This window comes from Acipenser ruthenus, chromosome 4, assembly GCF_902713425.1.
Source record: "Acipenser ruthenus chromosome 4, fAciRut3.2 maternal haplotype, whole genome shotgun sequence".
In the NCBI taxonomy this organism is placed as follows: domain Eukaryota; kingdom Metazoa; phylum Chordata; class Actinopteri; order Acipenseriformes; family Acipenseridae; genus Acipenser; species Acipenser ruthenus.
In genome coordinates, this window is record NC_081192.1 from 80182357 (window position 1) to 80202103 (window position 19747).

Consider the following 19747-nt stretch of genomic DNA (forward strand, 5'->3'; position numbering starts at 1 on the left):
CTGAACTCATTGTGGTGGTTTTGGAAGGTACAGGATGTTTTGTGTTCTTTTTGTTTCTTCGTTTTAATATGATCCTTTACAACACACCTCAGACATTGTAGTGAAATCTTGCTGTATTAATGGAAAATACTTTGACTGGATCATTATCTCGAGGAGAAGCTGTTTCAGGGCTGGGGTGCGATACTATGTCAGAGGTGAGTGAACAACATTAAATCAGTGTGACCTAGAAACCGAATAAGAAAAAAAAAAACTGGTTCCTGGTGAAATATTACTAAATGCTTCCCATTTTAATGTGGAAATTCAGATCATTTTGTTTATGTACAAAAAAAAAACAAAAAAAACATGACAGATTATTATATAAAATAATAGTACATAAGATTTTAACAAAAAAATGTATAATATAGTTAGTGTTCCGCATTTTTGGTTTTTGTCTTTAAAAAAATTTTCAGGGAATTTTTCAGACTATTTTACATATATTAAAATAGGGATAAAATCGTTAATAAATAGTTTTTAATTTAAACATCGGTAATAATTTGGGGAAAAAATCTCAGTATACAATTCTGGTTTCTGATTAAGTGTAATGTCCCTGGCATGTATGTTGAAACAGAATCTGTGCAAGTCAAAGCCACATCCCAAGTTAGCTGGTACTTTGCAAACGTTTGGTCAATCGATGTGCTGACAGAAATAGGATCTACAGAAGGTATGAACATGACATCCGCACAAAACAAGCCAGGTTTATTCGCCTTGAAATCGTATTAAAAAAAAGAAAATTGACAGAACTGGACGGTGCAAGCCATCGGGAGATTGTTGGCGTTAGGCAGTGTTTTAGCTGACCGACAGTACTGTCGCACAAAGACACCAATACATACCTCTGCAATAAACAGTGGGTGTCCAGCAAAGCACAGCGCTCTGACAAACTCATTAACAGTCATTCTGTGGTCTCTTTTTATTAAAGCGCAGGTAAAAGCTGCATAAATGGATTGCTTGTCTCTCAGTTCACTTTCTTGTTTTAGTTTAATGTGTCGCTTATTTTTCAGTATATTCTTTTATTGTCAGTGCTAACATGTACCTCAATGCAGCAGTATTTGCAACGCTATGCATCCTCTGTCTCACCTGACCCACTTCTGCTGTTTTAAATTTTTGTAGATTTAGAAACATTAGTTTTCTTTTGAATATTCATAAACTGATTTACGTTTTCTCCCCATTCCTCATCCACTAAACATTATATTTTCGTGTAAGTATTTCAGTTTAGTTTTTATCAAGCTAGTAGTTACTAAGCCCAGCAATTTTTACAATAATCAGACTGATTGGCTAACATAATCAGATGATAATGTGTTTGTGAAGTGAGAACCACGTTTCAACGTTATTTGATCCTCTGACATCTAAACGTCTCCTGTATCCTAGGGTACAGTGTAGGGCTGCTTATTACAATGTCTGAGTCAAAATAAAAAAAGCATTTTAATCAAAATATTGTAATATTGTGCATTTTCTAGAAAATAGTATCTGGAAAATATTGAATAATAGACAAATTGGGTATAAATGAGTAAAAACTGACGTCCAGTTAAAAAATATCCTGTAATTTTTCGGTAAAATTCGGAATAAACCGGAAACGCGGAACAGTAAGTATAGTTTACTTTTGGTGCTAGAAGGCACAGCATACTAATTTAACAGGCTAATTTACCAGCCTCATTTGTCAACATCATAGTTTGTCAAGCTTTGGTGTAGGACTGAATGGTAGAGGGTGTTTAGGTCAGGATTGAAGTGCACAGACAACCATATTGCCTTGCATCAAAATTGGGTCCCTTGTTTCTAAGGGGGTCCTACATGCGTTACACATGTGTCACGTCAACCCATCATAAACAACATCGTCAACATAATCCATGTCAATACATCTGTTACAACAGCAAAGCTTTGAGGGGAAGCTATCATATCATGACACCTGCCTGTATTGTTTCCTTTCACGATCACAAAACCATTAAAACATTTATTTTGTTATTCTTTTTTCAGGTATTGATTCAGAAGGTCATGCTGCTAATTTTGTTGAAACGGAACAAATAGTCCAGTACAGTGGAAACAAAGCTTCTTTCGTGCAGGTATGTTTAAATATGCAGAATGGAAGAAAAGGTTATATAGAAAGGGTAATGTTGTCGTGACTGGTTTAAGCATCTATAAATTGTAGAGTGTACAGTATTTCAGTGTTTTAATGTGGTTAAAAATAAATGCAGGATTCATTGCAGTATTCCTATAAAGACTGAATCAATTTTAAAGTTCAAAACACAAATCAAAAGAAATTAACTGGAGTGCACAAATGTTTGGCTGTTGAAGATAGTTCAGTTTAAAACTGTCTCATCTCTCCACCTCTGCAGATTTTGAACGCTTGTTTTGAAATTGAATTGTTTTAATATGCTGCTCATGGGACAAAGCCGATCTGTCCAAAATGCTTTGTTGATCCTCCTCAGTTGTACATTTTGAGTATTTTGTAGGTTTTTGGAACATCTTCTGCACTAGTGAATTCTCCCTTGACTCAGTCAGCATCTCTACTAAATTGAGGGTAAAAGTGTTGTGGTTTTTCAGTTAAGGTGATTTTCTTTTTAAAAGCATCACATTTACTGTAAAGTGTCCATACCAATAAAGTAATGTATATAACATATGATTGTATGTGTTGCTACAGTAGTTAATTTCCTGTTTGTTTGTTTGTTTTTTTTTTGGTTTTTTTTTTTCAATCTGTTTGAAGTTGTGTCAGCAAATATTGGAGGCTGTGTGGTCCAGTGGTTAAAGAAAAGGGCTTGTAACCAGGACGTCCCCTGTTCAAATCCTACCTCAGCCACTGAGCCATTGTGTGACCCTGAGCAAGTCACTTAACCTCCTTGTGCTCCGTCTTTCGGGTGAGACGTAGTTGTAAGTGACTCTGCAGCTGATGCATAGTTCACACACCCTAGTCTCTGTAAGTCGCCTTGGATAAAGGCGTCTGCTAAATAAACAAATAATAATAATAAATATTAACCGCTCTTGTTGCATCCCCCTTATCTTTCAGACTCGTGGATCAATGCCATTTTTCTGGTCACAAAGACCTAACCTCAAGTACAAACCAAAGCCACAAATCAGCAAAACTATCAATCATGTAAGCACATTATATTTCTTTTGTGGAATTTACCAGTTGATTTGTTTTAAAAATCTAAACAAGTACGAGGTATACAAAACTAATTCACCTGCTTTATTTATTTATATATATATATATGTATTTATTTTAGATGGATGGCTTCCAGAGGCATTTTGACTCGCAAATTATCAGCTATGGAAAACAAGTGATTTTAAACTTGGTAGGGATTCCCTTCTTTTTTCAGTGTTACACATTTTTTGTATTTTGTTGGAGTTTTGACTTCTGATTTGTGACTTAATAAATTGTCCTTTACAGATAAACCAGAAGGGCTCTGAAAATCCGCTGGAGCAGGCTTTTGCAAAAATGGTGACGAGTCTGGGTAATGGAATGGTGAAGTATGTGTGAATTATTGTAGTCTTGATAACAATAGTGTTATAACTCTGGGTTAATGTGGCAGGGTAGAGGGACAATCAAGGTAGCAAGATGAAAAGCAAACAAATAAACTAAGTTTATTTACAGTCTTCTTCAACAAAAGACTGCTCTTGGTTTCAGATCAGGTCAAATTGGCATTCAGTCATCCAATTTAAATCTGACCACATTCCACACACTTCAATTAGCACAGCCTCCAATTAAAAACAATACATTTCCACATGTATGGTTGGCCAACCAAAGCAATTCCCCCCCCCCCCACCAATGATGAGTTCTTAACCCCATCCCTGCCAAACCAAGCCAAAACATACAATATACAGTATATGTTATGGTAAAAGTCTGAATCTGGTTCATCTTAAATTTTACCAGTAAACATCAGCATTTACCAAATAAGGTGGTAAATGTGGAAGGATATTGTACTACAAATACGTAGTAGTTTGACAAAATAACATTCTGTTAAATGCAAATTAAATCATTTAGGACCTTAGTTTTTTCTACAGAAAATTACACCTTGGTTACGACATAAAACGCCACAGACAGGCAGTGAATAGATATATTTACTTATTGCAGCATGGTAGACTCTTGTGGCACTTGGACTCCTGAAGCTTTACAATAGCACTTCATGTTGAAACACTTTGTATTGCACATACATCGTCTGAACCCTTGCCCACCAGAAAGAGACTGCTTAGAAACAATTTCCCTGTCATGTTGGCAACAACATAAATGCGCGAAAGTGATTAGAAAGACATTCGTTATCAGCCAAAGGCACTTGGTTATGCTTGATTTACCGGTAAATGACCGAAGTAAAGCGTTATCATGTTCATTTTGGAGAGTTACCACTTTACTTGGTAAATGTCGACATTTACCCGTAAATCTTAAGATTTGCCAATATTCTGACTTTTACCATAACACATACATAAAAAAATTGCCAGTGGTGCCTCTCCCTGTCACAGTGAAGGAAAAGTTTTGCAAGTCATTTTTTTTAATGGTGCCATGATTCACCAGACATGGCCTTAATAATGATCAGTTTAACATGAAGAAACTTGAGCTGCTTCACAGACAGACATACTGTTTGTTTGTTTGTTTGTTTGTTTGTTTGTTTGTTTTCTTGCTTTAATATACAGTACTGAAACTATCTGTAATGTCTACTCTTAACATTCACATTACATTTTTAATGTAAAAGATCTTAAATTGACACAGCTGCCTTTGTGACCTTATGACTTGATTGTTTAAAAGCTCTGCTTGCTGACCTGCCTAAAAACACCACCTCCAATTTATAACTGATTACTTAATGGGCCTTTGCATTATCCCACTATTGACTAATCTTAATTGGCTTCTGTTAAAACAAAGAATTATGAGAAAGTCATGGGCCCTATTTACAGCATTACAGTAAAATTCATTATTTTTCTTCTTTCTCTCTTCACTTAGGTACATAGCGTTTGATTTCCACAAGGAGTGCAGCAAAATGAGATGGGAACGACTTCAGATTTTAGTGGATCGGGTTGCAGAGATGCAAGATGAGTTTGGGTAATTTTTGTTTTATTATTATTTTTTTTGCTTATCCCAAATATTGTATTACCAGACCAAAATATTTGTGACCAGATGAGTTTTAATAATCAAGTGCCTACTGTATTTCATAATGATTCTGTGTTCTTTAATTGAACAGTATCCTTCATGCTTTGTCTGCAGTTACTTCATGGTGGATTCAGATGGGAAGGTCCTGATGCAGCAGGAAGGCACATTCCGTAGCAACTGCATGGACTGTCTGGATCGCACTAACGTGATTCAGAGCCTGTTGGCACGTCGCTCTTTGCAGTCACAGCTACAGGTTAAACAAAACCTCTCAAATCTTCCCTTTCTACCTTTGCCCTGCATTTACTCACAGAACCACCCCCCAATAAATTGTTGGTTTGCTGTAACCCAACTTGGGTTCCTAAAATTAAGTAAGATGGCAATTTCTTAATTATTGTTTTTTTCTGCTCAACAAAGTACATGTTAAACAGTTTTCTGTTTCGGGCTTATGTATTGGAAATGTCTGTCTGTATAGGTAGTTTCCTTGATTTGTACTGAAAATATTTAAAATAAAATGTACAGTATATTTCTGTCTAGCGTGTGAACAAAATATTTGGATAGGGTGAAAATGATGAGTAAGGGAGGTTTACAGCATAACAGATTTATTTTTATCATAGCCCTGCAGAAACCTGAAGTGGACATGAAGGCAGCTGGCTTTTCTCACCTGATGTATTTTGATCACACCTTTTAAGATTCAAAGGAAAACCTAATACAGTACTGTGCATTTTCAGGGCAATATGAAAAATGGATGCATTACAGCTGCAATCAGCCACTCACTCAAATAATTAGCTAAACAATGGATGCTTAACAGACAGAATAACCAGTGAAATGTGGTTACCTAGGTCCACATGACTTATTTATTTTTTATACTGTAGCTCAATTATGAATCAATTGGATGGTGTTAATATATCTATTACCTCATCGTTTCTTAGAGACTTGGAGTTCTTCATGTTGGACAAAGGATCGAAGAGCAAGATGATTTTGAAAATATATACAAAAATGGTAAGCAGCCAGATCACTCATTGGCCCTGAGATACACCCCTTTCTCTTTGCAGTATTTGCATTCAAGCTGTGTGGTTTTACTTATTTCTCTTTACACAGCATGGGCAGACAATGCTAATGCATGTGCCAAACAGTACGCCGGGACAGGGGCCTTGAAGACTGATTTTACAAGGTAATATTGCCTCTCATTCTTTTCAGAATAAAATCGCACATGTGCGTGTAATCCATTAATAAAAAATAAAATAAAAAAATCATACATTTTATTTTAACATTTCTAATCTTTACGGTTTGACAGTACCTAGATCTTATACTGTTTTAGGAATAAACATTTCAATTAACCTTCAGGTGCCTTGTTAAAGAGGAGCACAGACCTAGGTAATAGTATTTGGTTAGCCAAGCAGATGATTTTTACTTTCATGTTATGGTCATTTAAACCGTAACAATCTTGTCACAAGATTAAGGCAATGCAGATAAATGGAGGGAATTTTAAAGAAAGATTTTGTTCAGTGCACCTTTATGTAATAATTGAGCTGTTTCAATGTTTAATTATTTTAATTGAAGGTAGAAAATTATTTAGATACTTTTTATTTTTTATTCCAGTAGTTAGCCAATGTGATTTTCAGGATTTTACAATTATTTAAAGAGTAACACTCAAGTCTTGTGCAATATAGAGTTTGTGCTCCACCATATGGTTGGAGGCTGACTAGTGTTTTTAATCCAGGACTGGCAAGAGGACTCAATGGGGGCTGGTCATGGATGGCTGGAACTCGATGATCAGATACTACAAAAACAACTTTTCAGACGGCTTCAGACAAGTATTAATCCTTTCAAATATAACCCTATTACTGTTTATGCGCCTCATTAAATTTGATCTGCAGTTGTCGCAATCACCCGTTTACCTTAACTGTAGCTAAATGGTTATAAACAAACTCGTCTTTTGGAAATCTCTGACCTGGAAATGGTATCAAATACCAATAACTTTATTCATGTTGTCAAACAAGGGCCAAAGCCTGTTTAGTTAGTCAATTTATTAGGACTCAAATGTTATCAAATAGAATATTGACATACAACAGAGGCATCTGTTTTTATACATAACACCAGAAAGTGATATCTCTCCTCGCTGTAAGTAGCAATCGGTAGCAAAGCATTGGACCATGTCTATCAACATACTTTTTTTTTTTATTATTAATTAATGATGCAATTGCCTATTGGAGATGCGTTTCTAAGACAAATACAGATTTGTGTAGAACCAGTTAGCAACAATCCTATTAACTGATATCAAACAACAAATAACACATGACCAGATGATTTTGTACAACTAATGAATGGTGCACTAGCCTTGACTTCACTCTTTTCCTTTTCAGGATTCCATAGATCTATTCCTTGGTAACTACGCCGTGGATGAAGCCGACAGCTCAACACCTCTCCATGTGCAAAAGGACTGGAAGTTCCTCACTGTGAGTTTTGTTTTTCCTGTACAAGTACAAATAAATGAACACAGGGCTACAAAGAAAGGATGCAGTACAGTGGAACGTCGCATATCCGACCGTCACATAACCGCCCTGATCAATTAACAGCCTCGCTAAATAAATCAATATTACAAGTAGGCTACGAGAGTAATGGCATTGGCAGTAAATGCAGCTTCCACGATGGAAACAGAAAGAAAGCGTTATAGCAGTTAGCCTTTTGGTGTGTTCCCCTTTAAGAGAGGCGGGTTGTGTGCGTGTGTCAGTCAGCTGCGTGTAGCAGTGACGTTTCAATACACCAGTCGAGAAAGCTTTTTTTTTTGTGCAATGTGTTCATATGATGGAGCGCACGCTTGCAGATATTGGCAACGTGTTGTTGTATCTTTTAAATGCATTTCAATTAAACAAAGCAAGCTTAATAAACGCAGTGCTTACTGGACGTTTTTTTTTTTTTAAATAGTCGAAGCAATATTTAAACCAAGCTGCTTATCGGCTGTTGGCAATATCAAGAAAGAGCACAAAGTACCGTGACAGAGATATTAAGAAAGCAGAACCAGGGAGACGGGGACTTCTAGAGTTAAGAAAGAATCCATCAGTTGCAGGTTACTGTACATTTTACCGTTTTGTTTTTTAAGAAAAGCTTTGCGTGGAGATGGCTTCTAGCAAACCACATAGCAACATTGTGTATTTGTAGCCTAATTAATCTCATTTACATTTTGCTTACTTTTAAAGCAAAAAATGTCCCCATGTTTAAAGCAGTTTGCATGTTGTTGTTGTTCACTAACCTTTTTATGGATGTGTAAATGCTTTTTCACACATCCGCCTATACCCCAGTCCACAGGGGGTCGGATATGCAACGTTGTACTGTATTGCAATGTTGAAAGGCAGTCCTCAAAACTAGGCAACAATAATAATTCAAACCATGATTATTTTTAAATAAACAAGTTCATAAATATATCATCTTCTACTCCATAAATTCTGGAGTTTCTTATCTTGTATATTTTCCTGATATGTATAACCTTTATAAAGTTTTTTATTGTGATTGGCAGGATATTGGAATTAATAAACGGGTGTGTTATCCTATGGGATTACATAACGTACACTGCAACAGAAATTACATTTTTTTTTTAACTTTTTTTTTTGTAATTTTGTTTATAGTTAAAGCGCTATATTAATTTTTAAAATGGGGACTGTTAAAATTAAAACTGCCAAGTTAGTCAGATTTGTTGTACACACTAGCATTTAGTCAACCGGATTTTAACCTTTTTTCTTTTTTCTTTTTTCCTCAGTTGCCTATCATCATGGTTGTTGCTTTCTCCATGTGTATTATATGTCTCCTCATGGCAGGTAAGTCCATTTGAGTTTCCTAACAAACATGTATTATTATTTTAGTTCTTCTGTTTTGCTGTTCATTCAGTACGTCATGAAAAGAACTACAGTACAAAGTTGTGACGCCAAACTGCAATAATATCAATGCACTTGCACACTGTAAAGGTGCAAGAAAAAGAAAAGTACTTTAGTCTTTTGGCATGGTTATCTTCTTTTGTTCATGCCATAGTTGTTTTTGCCAAGTCTGAAATAATTTATATCTGACTAAGCTAATGTCCCTAACAAGCAAAGGCAGAGGGTAAAACTAGTTTATTATTGTATAGTCTCTGCCAACTACTGTAAGCCACAGAACTATTCCTAATGTGTGTGTGTGTTTTGTTTTTTTTTTTAGGTGACACTTGGACAGAGACCTTAGCCTATGTGCTCTTCTGGGGAACAGCCAGCATTGGGACCGCAGCCATCATTCTTTTCAATGGCAACGAGTTTGTAGATGCTCCGAAGCTTGTTCAGAAGGAGAAAATGGACTGAATCTGTGTGTGTGGAAAGCAGGTCGGTCACCAGGATTCCTCTTTGCACACTTGGAGTCTGTACTGACCTGCTTTCCACACATGCGAAAGAGGATTTTTATCAAGATAAAAATATAAGAAAAAAAAAAATGTTCTTGGCTGTTAATGGTGGCGGTATGCTTTTGGGATCCAAGAGTTTGTCTTTATCTGAAATGTAGAACATCTCATCAGTGAATGGCACCTTACTAGGGGTAATATAAATACTTGGTTTTATTTTAAAGCTAGCCATACTGTACTTGTCTGAAGTTCTCTCATCAATGTCCAAATTTAACATCTACACACAAATATTATGTTTCTAATAATATGTACCTCTATGTATTGATCTGAGTGTGTGTTACAGACAAATGGAAGACATTTTAATGCATGTCTTACACAGAGCAAAACTCATATAGTAAAATAAAGGTTTGGGCAGCATATAGATTCCTATATACCTGTATCCCAAGCATGTTTTACATGTAGATCTCTACCACTGGCATAATAACCAGGAGGCCTTGCACTAATATGAGCTAAAAATAATGGTTTTATAAGCTACACTAAAGAACAAAATACCCATAACTGTTTTGTTTTTATCCCTGTAAGTTGCCATGTTGATGGGATATTCTGCTCTGTTCTTGTGAATTACCTTTCCTTTCTGTTAATCGGTTTCGCAGCATATTTGATTTGTTACTGATCTGTACTGTTGGTTTTTGTCTTTTACTACTTAATTTTTTTTCTTCTGACACTCGGCTTGCCCAGTGCAGTTATCCGATCTCACCTGTCTTCCCAATATGTTTCTGTGCAATGGAGGAAGTGTATATTATTATATATTACCAGTAATAGTGTATATTATAATATGAGCTGTTTCATTCTGATACTGGTTTTCAGGATGAAAGAATCAGAGAATGTAAAATCAGTTGATATGCCTTTTTATGTATCTTTCCTTTTTAATTCAGAAATCCAAAGCATAATGCATATTGACAGTATTAACATATTTGTTATACTGTTTGTTTTCCAATCATCTTTTTTTTTCTGTTTATTGATAACTTTACAATAACCAATTATTTAATATTAGGCTTGGGAACTCTGGTTTGTTCTATTCCAAGGTGCACATAACCTGCAATATGTATTTTCTCTGCATGACATTCATATTCTTTTATAATAAGCAGTTTACTTTTCAAAATATAAGGCTTTATTTATTACAAAGGTTTTTGTTCTTGGGATGTGTGTAAGCTGGAACGAGGTACTAACTGGCACTGGTAAGGAAACACTAATTCCTGTGACCAACTCAAGCTTGTCTTCAATGTGATCTCTATAACAAAAGAATAACATAATTGTCTTTTTTTTTATTATTATTTATTTATTATTTTTAGTTAATCTATTTTACAAAACTATTTCCTTGTAATTACATATGTAGTACAAATAAAATGTCAGTACAAATTAAAAATACAAGTAGAGCTGGCAGATCTGTACATGTCTGTTCCCATTATATTATTGATTGACAAAATAATTTAAAAAGTAAGCAAGATCCTTATATGACGTGAGTATTAATGATGCATTCTTTTGGATCTGTGTTTAACTTAACATTATGTTCTGAAAGGACAAAAGTACAGTTTATATAGTAGCATATGACTCGGGATTTATTACGTCTGCCTTTGCAGGGATAATTTATGCCAATGTCGTAAATGATAATTAGCTGTATTCCATCTTAACGTCATGCAGTGTAGTTGCAAATATCAGTTAGAGATGGGCAAGCTCAGATTTTTATTTTGTTCAAAGCTTTTCTTCTGTGTGAGCTTAAGGAATGGTTTATGGAGTTCCTTTCAATAGTCAGATTTTAACTACATGGATCTGAAAGCTTACCCTTCCGTTTCCAGTCTGCAACATGTTTAAAAAGACCAAACTGCACTCAAGCTTCCAAAATGGATATGCCATAAAATGTGATATTAATAGGAGCATTAGACTAAGCCTGAAGAAATACATTTCTAGTTGTAGTCCTGATGCAGTAGAAGCAGAATGCTACAGCAGTGTTTGCATCCTAAACGTTTTCGGTGCCTCTAGTGATTGAGAGAGTTGCATGCTCTTTTTGTACAAAAAACAAACAAACAAACATAAATAACAGCCTTATTGTGCATTGCTGCTTAGTGATTGTGTCTTCTGGAACTTGGGAAACAATGTTGTTTTATTACTGGAAAAAGACAAACATCAAGGTTTAACCCTTCTAGTGACACCAATGAGCCATCCAAATCCATCTTTGTGGTTGTCTTTGGAGAGTTGTCAGGGGATTAAAACAAGACCTGCATTACATTGCTTGCCAGGGTTTATAGTCTGACTAATTGGTTTACAAAATATCCCGAACAAACTGAGTGCTTTAGTTTGCTGTAAATAATTCCTATCTATCCCTGCTGTCTCAGTACAAGCACACATTTTCTTGTGTGTGTGCACTGCTTACTAACCATATAGAGGAAAAGGTGGAAGGTTTCAAACCGTAATGCAATGTAAGCCTTATCATGCCTTTTTGTGGGTCACTGTTCTTAGTCCATGAAGGGGGGAATGGTTTTAGTGGATGAAGGCAAGTATACTGAATGGTTTCATCTTTGCATCTTTTTTTCTTGCTGTTCTACAATATTGAAACGCCTATCTCTTTCTGACCACTGTCATTCCATGTTTTAAGTGGTTTGTTTTGTTTCAAAGATTTAATAAAATCTCAGATGGAAAACAATAACAATGGTCATTTTTTTCTTTTTTTGTATTTAATATCTGTGCTGTCTGTTAATATTGATTGATTTGCAGCATCTCCATGCTGTTAAAGTAATGGATTGTTTTATAGCCAGTAAGAGTGGTTTTGTTTGCACATAACTTGCAGTTCATTTCTACTTGGTAGAAAATATGGTTCACCCAGATTACTTGAGGTATGATTTATATCAGGTTCCCACCTTTTTAATTTGAAGATAATATGGTGCAACATTGCCTGCTTTACTGTAGTAAGTGAAAAAAAAAAACACTACCCACTCATGTCTATTTATCAAATTGTTTTACCTATCCTGTAGGTAAAACAATTAAAGCACCAAAGCATAGCGCTAATCGCGGTATCGGAGCGTGCGAGAGGTCCCGGGTTCGCGCCCGCCTTCCACCTGTGTGTGGATTGCCTCGCCCTGTGTGATGCGCCTGCACTGCGTTAACAGAGATCGCTACAATAATAATAATAATAATAATAATTATAGAAAATGTAATTTAAGGTATGCTTACATGTAATGCATATTTGTTTAATGTAGTTATTACTTTATTAAAAGTTTTGATAATTTTAAGCATGCTGAAAGTAGGCCAGATACAAACCTCTTGGTGTATTTTAACGTGTTTTGTTGTACTGTATTAACAATGTACACGTTTGAGATTAAACAATAAATTATTTGATAATGATACTTACTGCTTTTATTGTTCATTTTTAAAAACATTTTAGAAGTTTGTATTATTATTGTGCTGTAAGCGTAGCATACACGCCTGTGTTCTGATATTTACAGGGCTGTCTTTTAGTGGATTTAACTGGTGGTTGTTGTTGTTGTTATTAACAATGGTAGATTTCATTCTGTTTTTAAATACAAATTTGTACTTCTGCTTGTTCGTTTTGTATACCGTATCCTTGTTAACTAGTACATATAAAAAGACCGCTTTATACTTGAGGGTGTACGATACAATGTAATGTTGTTATAAAACAAAACGTACTTAGTTCCCACTGACACCCAACCGTTTAACAAAGTTGCTGGAATGTCTCAATTGAATTACGATGCTGCTACAAGGTTGTGTGTTAGCGGCTTCTCAATGACCGCATGAAGCTACAGATCTAATATATATCTTCTCAATCCTCCACTATTAGTTTTACCAGTAGGTGATGCTGTGTTGAGACAGAGGGCCAGCACCGTCTCGCCTCTCGTTGTTCTGCCGTAGAGCTTGTTTCCGGTCTGGGAAAGTTCACTTCCTTGTTATTTTCCAATTTAATGCCGGATCGACTCAGCGTTGCTGTGTCGTTACCAGTGTAATTTTTTTACTTATTGCAGTGGAGGATTCGTCTTTATAAGCTGCTGCCAACATGAAACTCGTCCGGTAAGATTTTTTTAAAGAAAAGCACTTATTAATAATGGATTAGCAGGTACGCTTAGCACCTACCTGTGTCGGAGGATGGCTGTAGATTACATTTGTGTGACGATCGGTGAGACAATCGGCGGCGGGAAGTCGAAATAAGTGGGGCATTCAGAAATGGATCGGGGCCTGTGATGCTAAATTTTAAACAATAACCCCGTATTTCTTTTTAAAAAAAGTAATTCTGTCAACTGCGTGCAAAATATTTAGCATATCGATATTTATGTTATTATAAGAGCTTTATAGAAATTAAAGTGCTACCATAACATGTATAATACTTCGGAGCGAGCATGGAGGCACCTCACCTAATTTACACTTGGTATATATAGAATTTTGTTTTTGATTAAAGTATTTTGTTAGGCAGTTTTTTTTTTTCTAACCCCAAATTGGTCGATGTTTCGCACACGTTCCGTTCTCCATTTACTCTAGCCCGAGTTTTTAGTTTTGATGTAGTCTTTACGTGGTAAGTTGAATGGAGGAATGGGACCTTGGCCTTTCTCCAGTCTAAACAAAACGTTACACCACTACGAGCTGTGCCGTTTGGCTTTCCAGAGGTTAAATGATATTTATACAAAACCAATTATTTCTCTTTACAGAAAGAAGTCTACATTCAGCTAACTGATGTAATTTTATTTTTATTTGACACTGCATTGTGTGTTCAACCAGTAGCCCACTTTGACTTGCACAGCAGTAGTTATGGTTTGGATGCGCACTAAAATGCGTTTTTTTCCAAAATCAATGTTCAATTGTTTGGTGTTTGCAATACATTTTTGTATTGGTTACGGTAACTAACAAAATGAGAAAACTTGCATTAACGTATAGTTTTATAATATACAATTAAATACATACAGCTTAAAGGGTCAGCACCCACTGCGTTTTAGGTTTCGTTTTGCATTTTATTAGTGATCGATTGTAGGAATACTATTTCCGAAATTAAAATTAATTTGCTAATAAAGTGTATGTGTTTTTTTTTAAACAGATTTTTGATGAAGCTGAGCCATGAAACTGTAACCATAGAGTTGAAAAATGGAACACAGGTGCATGGCACAATCACAGGTAGGCACAGAGAGAACTCCATATGCCTCATTCTAGTGTATTGTGCTTTTCAAGGTTCTGTGTTTGAAATCTTTGTTTGTGTAAACTCACCTCTAAAATGTATCGGATACAAGCAAAGTTACTATTCTGCTGGGCCATTGATGTCTTACATTAACTATACTATAACGATGGCTGTATGGACAGGGTGGTACTGTGATATGGGGTTTGCATCTTTGTGTAAATTAGCCGTTCTATAATGTAGAAAAGCTGCAACTTGCTTTAAAAAAAAAAATAATAATAATAAATTCTAGGCAGCATCTTACTATGACTGGTTGTAGTAGCTGATCGGTTGGCAGGTACTTCTGTATCCAAGACTGCTTTCTTATGGAGCTATTTGAGGAACAGTCAACTCAACTGGCTGTTATTTAGCACGCTTTCCTGCAGATTTCTACTCCTAGCTTCTCGGAGGTCCTGGCTGGCCTACATCATTTTTTTTGTTTTTTATTCCAGCAGTGCCTTTCCTACTACCTCTTACAAAGATGTAGGGGTTAATGGTAACTGGCATGCATCATTGGTTCAGCCTGTCTTCTAGTAGGTGCTTTAAACGTCAGCCTTTGTATACAGGGGTGTATGAAAGTACACTCTATGCAGGTGGTCTGAGAGGAAAGCAGCAGGGCTTACCCTTCTTATTTCTACCCCATTCACAACATCATTTTATATTTACAGTCCTGCCACCCTATGCCTTCAACCACATCCACTTTCCTTAGGTTAATACCGGACACAGAGTATATTTTTGTAACCTTATGTGGGTGATCTTGCATTTATACAGGGTTATTCATAAACTGTGCACCATAAGGGGGAGGACTGCATTAGAGAACACTTTTTCTTTCTTCACACTTACCTGGACAGGTTCTGACTCTTTTGAGAAGGCAGCATGGATTTCCCACTCACTGGACTTGCATCTTATGGGGCATCTGAAAGCCAGCAGTGCAGGGTTGGAATATCACATTAGTCCTGTACCAAGAACAGAACTATCTGGCTATTTAACACAACCAAATAATACATTATAATTAGCAAAAGTTATAGACTAGGCTTAATATTTCTATTTCACTTCGAATCTGATAACAGAATAGATTGTGTGAAGAAAAATAACTAACTTAAACTGGACTTTAATTTATAGCTTTGTAGCTTTGTTGTGATTTATACAACAATTATTTTAAAGCAATGTCATTGACAATTTGACTGTGCCCTGTTAGGACTTGCGGTACTGTTGCTGTGGGTCCTCAGCTCATTCACTATCCTTAAACTTTTGCACTACTATGTCATTGTAGATACAACTTCTCGTATTGCATCCTAGTTCATGTTGTATTTTAGTATTTGCACTTACTGTAAACTACTGTATTTAAATATTAATCTTGCATTATAACACTATACTGCCCATTATCACCTATAAGTTGCCTTGGATAAAGGTGTCTGCCAAATAAATAAATAAATAACATACACATTACTCTGAATGATAACAACCTTTATCTGTATAAAAACATCAGGAAAATCTAAATATGATGTCAAAGTGCTAGTAACATTATCTGTGTATTTTGAAATGGAGGGGTGGGGGTACAAACAGGAGTCTAAATATTCATGGTCATTATGCACCAAATCAACTTTAAACTAGCTGATTAACTAATCAACTAGTCAAACCTGCTCATGCGACCACCTTTTTTTAGCGACCACTATAAATTCCTCCCAATGATATTTGTGCTTTTATTTAACTGTATTAAGCGACCACCTGTCTAACGAGACCAGCGACCACAATTCTCTTACCCAGAAACGGACTCAAACCTGTATTAAGCACCCTTACTCAGGGCATTTGTTATGAAAAAAAAAAAAAAAGGTTTTAAATGGTACGTCCTAAATTCAAAGGAATACGTTGACCATTTTAGCTGTCTCTTATCTGTAATCAATAAAACAACAGCGCTCTCTTGTAAAGGAAGAGAGAAAATGTGGAGAAACAAAAGGTCCTCCCTAGATGACAGAATTAAAGTTATTAAACTTGTGAAGACAGTAAGTGCCAGAAAAACTGCTGAAATTTTGCACTAGAAAGACACAGATACAGCATTTTGAAACAGAAATAACTAGGGCTTGAAGTTTTGAGGTTTTTATTTTTGTTCACGTGACCGTGTTTTGAGCCGATTCAGTATCTTAAACTGTTAATTACTAAACAAAGTCGCTTCTTTTTACCTTGATGTCCTGATTGACTTACTGATTCTGTTTTCACCTTCATTATTCGAACACAAGAGCAAGCAATGACAATAATAGGGCTCCTGATCTTCTATTCTTGGGAATGGCAAATTTCGTTTTTCAAAATGACCAATTCCGTGTGATCCGTTTTTACCAATTTTATTAAGAGTTAAACAATATAATTTGAACATAAATAACATTTTTTCATTAAATCTATTGAATTCCTTTTTTTTTTATTCAAGTCCCTGAGATACTGTAGTTTTCAGGAAAAATCTTTCTTAAAGCAGTCCACTAGTAACAATGTACTGTAGGTCAGTCAACAAATAAAGGTGTTTTGTGAACAGAGACATTTGGGCTTGCCTTCATGTTTTAACCTTTGATTAGGAAGCTCATCCTGACCATTTCTTTTTGCACTAATCGCACTTACCCCTCTCACTTGGTGAGGGCATTTTTAATTATAAAAATGAAATTGACTAAAAAAACAAAACAATGATTCTCATAACTTCCAATACTTTATTCTGCCGTTAAGTACACGCCATGTTTGTAAATAAACAAGCGTTTTAAGTAAGGGATAAACCATGATAAGTGTTGAAAAAATATTCACTGTTTCGAGTGCCGTTGCCATTATTTTCTTGCAGATTCAACACTTTGTTGTTTATGCCATTATTGATACTTGTTCGATTAACGGCATTCAATTGTTAGGGTTAGGTGATGCTGATGCTCACGTGAGTGTTCTTGTCGGCTCCAAATAAATTGTAGCTAGATGAAAATGTTCAGGTCCCTACCAAATCCTTCGGCTCGCATTGTGCGCTAGTGCACAACTGTTCTGCAGCCCTGTCCCTTTCATGTCCTCCCTGGAATTCAGCACAAACACTTGTTTACCACAATAATTCTTTTTTTGTTTTGTTTTAAGATTATCAAACACAGTTAGAAGGCATTGGATTAGAGAACAGATTTAGTTTAATAAGATTGAGTACATTAACACTGGTTTACAGTATTTGTTGTGCAAATGGTTTAAGCTCTTTAGCCAAATGTTGAAATACTTACTATTCATGAACTTTTGACTTGATTAATACTTTGTTTAGTATATATTCTCTCAATTGTGTGATCGGTAGAAATAGAGACGCTACCAGTTCATTTGACATGTTTGATAGAATTAGACATTTCCCTTCTCTTGTTTATGCTTCTCTACGGCAACCTTGTTTTAGACCAGCAACTGTGTGTGACAGAGACAGGGCCGTGGCCCTGCACACTGAGAAATGTGTGTTGTGTGGCTGCTATTGCGCAGCCACACAAGGTAAATGGGTAATTGTTTGATTGTGCTTTATGGATTAAACTCTGGAATGTGGCCAGGTGGTAATTGAATGATTGATGGTCAATGGCCCATGGCCATACCCTATATAAACAAGTCTGCAATGTGTCTAGTCTGTCTACCTCTGTGTGAGACCTGGAGGAAGCCTGTGGGGACAGACCTGGGAAAAGGTTTTGTCCTACACATGTTTGGTTACTGGTAAACGGTTTAGCTGTCCAGTTTACAGCTAGAACTGCAAAGTTTAGTTAAGAGCCCCTTGGTGGAGCTAGGGTTTTGTTTATTTATTTAATTTTGTACATAAATATACAGGCACTGTTCATTTACACAAGACCGTGTGAGAGGTCCCAAAAGTGGCAAGGCAATCCCCACTTTGCCACTGTGTGTGTGTGTGTGTGTATATATATGTGTGTAATTTGTTACTGGTGAAACATGATCATGAACCTGTTTGGCTGTCTCCTGTACAGGTGTAGATGTATGTATGAACACGCATCTCAAAGCCGTCAAAATGACATTAAAGAACCGTGAGCCTGTCCAGCTGGAGTCGCTGAGCATTCGTGGAAACAACATTCGCTACTTCATTCTGCCAGACAGCTTGCCACTGGACACCCTGCTGGTGGACATCGAACCCAAAGTCAAGTCAAAAAAGAGAGAAGCAGGTAGGTTTTAATATAGAAGCAGGTATTTTAATATATATATATAAGGTCACGTTTTACGGGGGTTTGCAACCATTCTAAGATTCTGGGTTGTGTTGCTCCTTATTCCATTCAAATCATGTGACACAGTGACCTTTCAAAGCCAGTAGAGGCAGATTTAGAGAACTAGAACTCCATGCCAGACCACTCAATAAATGATTACAAACACAATAATATAGTAAGGGAAATTTATATTGATGTTACATTTGAACTTGCTCTTCAGGGTTTCCCAGCTGCCACCATGTAGTATTAGAGTTCAGATTTAAAGAAGTCAAATTAAGCGTAATTGTTTTCAATGCTTGTCCACTACACTCTATTGACAGACTTGTTTCTTCCTTTCCAGTTGCAGGGCGCGGGCGAGGCCGAGGCAGGGGCCGAGGCCGGGGGAGAGGCAGAGGGAGAGGAGGACCCAGGAGATAATTGCATGGCATTTCAGCGACAGGCCCGCTATCTGATTCCAGCTAATGTTTGTACAGGTTTTTGTGTTTCACAAGAAAGTTTTGGAAACTCTTTTTTTTGTTTTTTAATAAACCAGGTTACTGCTGAACTGTTGTCTGTCCTTTTTTTTTTTTTTTTTTTAAATGTGTTTATAAATGTCATGTTCGAAATAGTGCCCAGTCTCGACTGTCCGCCCACATTCATATTGGCACCCAGTTTTACTGGCAAATGGTTAATAAGCACTAAGCACCCAAGCTTGCCAAAGCCCCCCCCCCAATTAATTTTTCAACAGCTTTAAAAAATAAAATAAGGTCCCGTGTTTCAGCTTTTGTTTCATTGCTGGAAACGGCTGCTAGAGGGTTTAAGCTCAGAGGATAGAGTGTTTGGCGGAATGGAGTAACCCCCAGCTTTATGTATTTTGTGATGATAGCAGATGAACAAACATAAGCTAAATG

At 36.3% G+C, this 19747-nt stretch overlaps 2 protein-coding genes across 2 annotated transcripts in view; both read left to right on the plus strand.

The window, feature by feature from the left end:
• The window catches only part of LOC117400442 (phosphatidylinositol-3-phosphatase SAC1-B-like), a 32069-nt gene extending 19901 nt beyond the window's left edge, over window positions 1-12168 (plus strand). The window contains exons 8-20 of the mRNA XM_034000422.3: window positions 93-194; window positions 2008-2093; window positions 3035-3121; window positions 3252-3320; window positions 3416-3495; window positions 4958-5056; window positions 5219-5357; window positions 6034-6103; window positions 6203-6275; window positions 6825-6918; window positions 7468-7560; window positions 8859-8916; window positions 9290-12168. Coding sequence (XP_033856313.1) covers window positions 93-194; window positions 2008-2093; window positions 3035-3121; window positions 3252-3320; window positions 3416-3495; window positions 4958-5056; window positions 5219-5357; window positions 6034-6103; window positions 6203-6275; window positions 6825-6918; window positions 7468-7560; window positions 8859-8916; window positions 9290-9426 — 1187 coding nt within the window. The 3' untranslated portion in view covers window positions 9427-12168. The remainder of the gene's footprint in view (window positions 1-92; window positions 195-2007; window positions 2094-3034; window positions 3122-3251; window positions 3321-3415; window positions 3496-4957; window positions 5057-5218; window positions 5358-6033; window positions 6104-6202; window positions 6276-6824; window positions 6919-7467; window positions 7561-8858; window positions 8917-9289) is intronic.
• Window positions 12169-13382: 1214 nt separating this feature from the next.
• LOC117399515 (small nuclear ribonucleoprotein Sm D1) lies at window positions 13383-19401 on the plus strand. The gene is made up of 4 exons (XM_033998751.2): window positions 13383-13541; window positions 14557-14633; window positions 18627-18818; window positions 19198-19401. The coding sequence occupies exons 1-4, from the start codon at window positions 13528-13530 to the stop codon at window positions 19272-19274; spliced, it is 360 nt and encodes a 119-aa protein (XP_033854642.1). The 5' UTR covers window positions 13383-13527; the 3' UTR covers window positions 19275-19401.
• The last annotated feature ends 346 nt before the right edge of the window (window positions 19402-19747 follow it).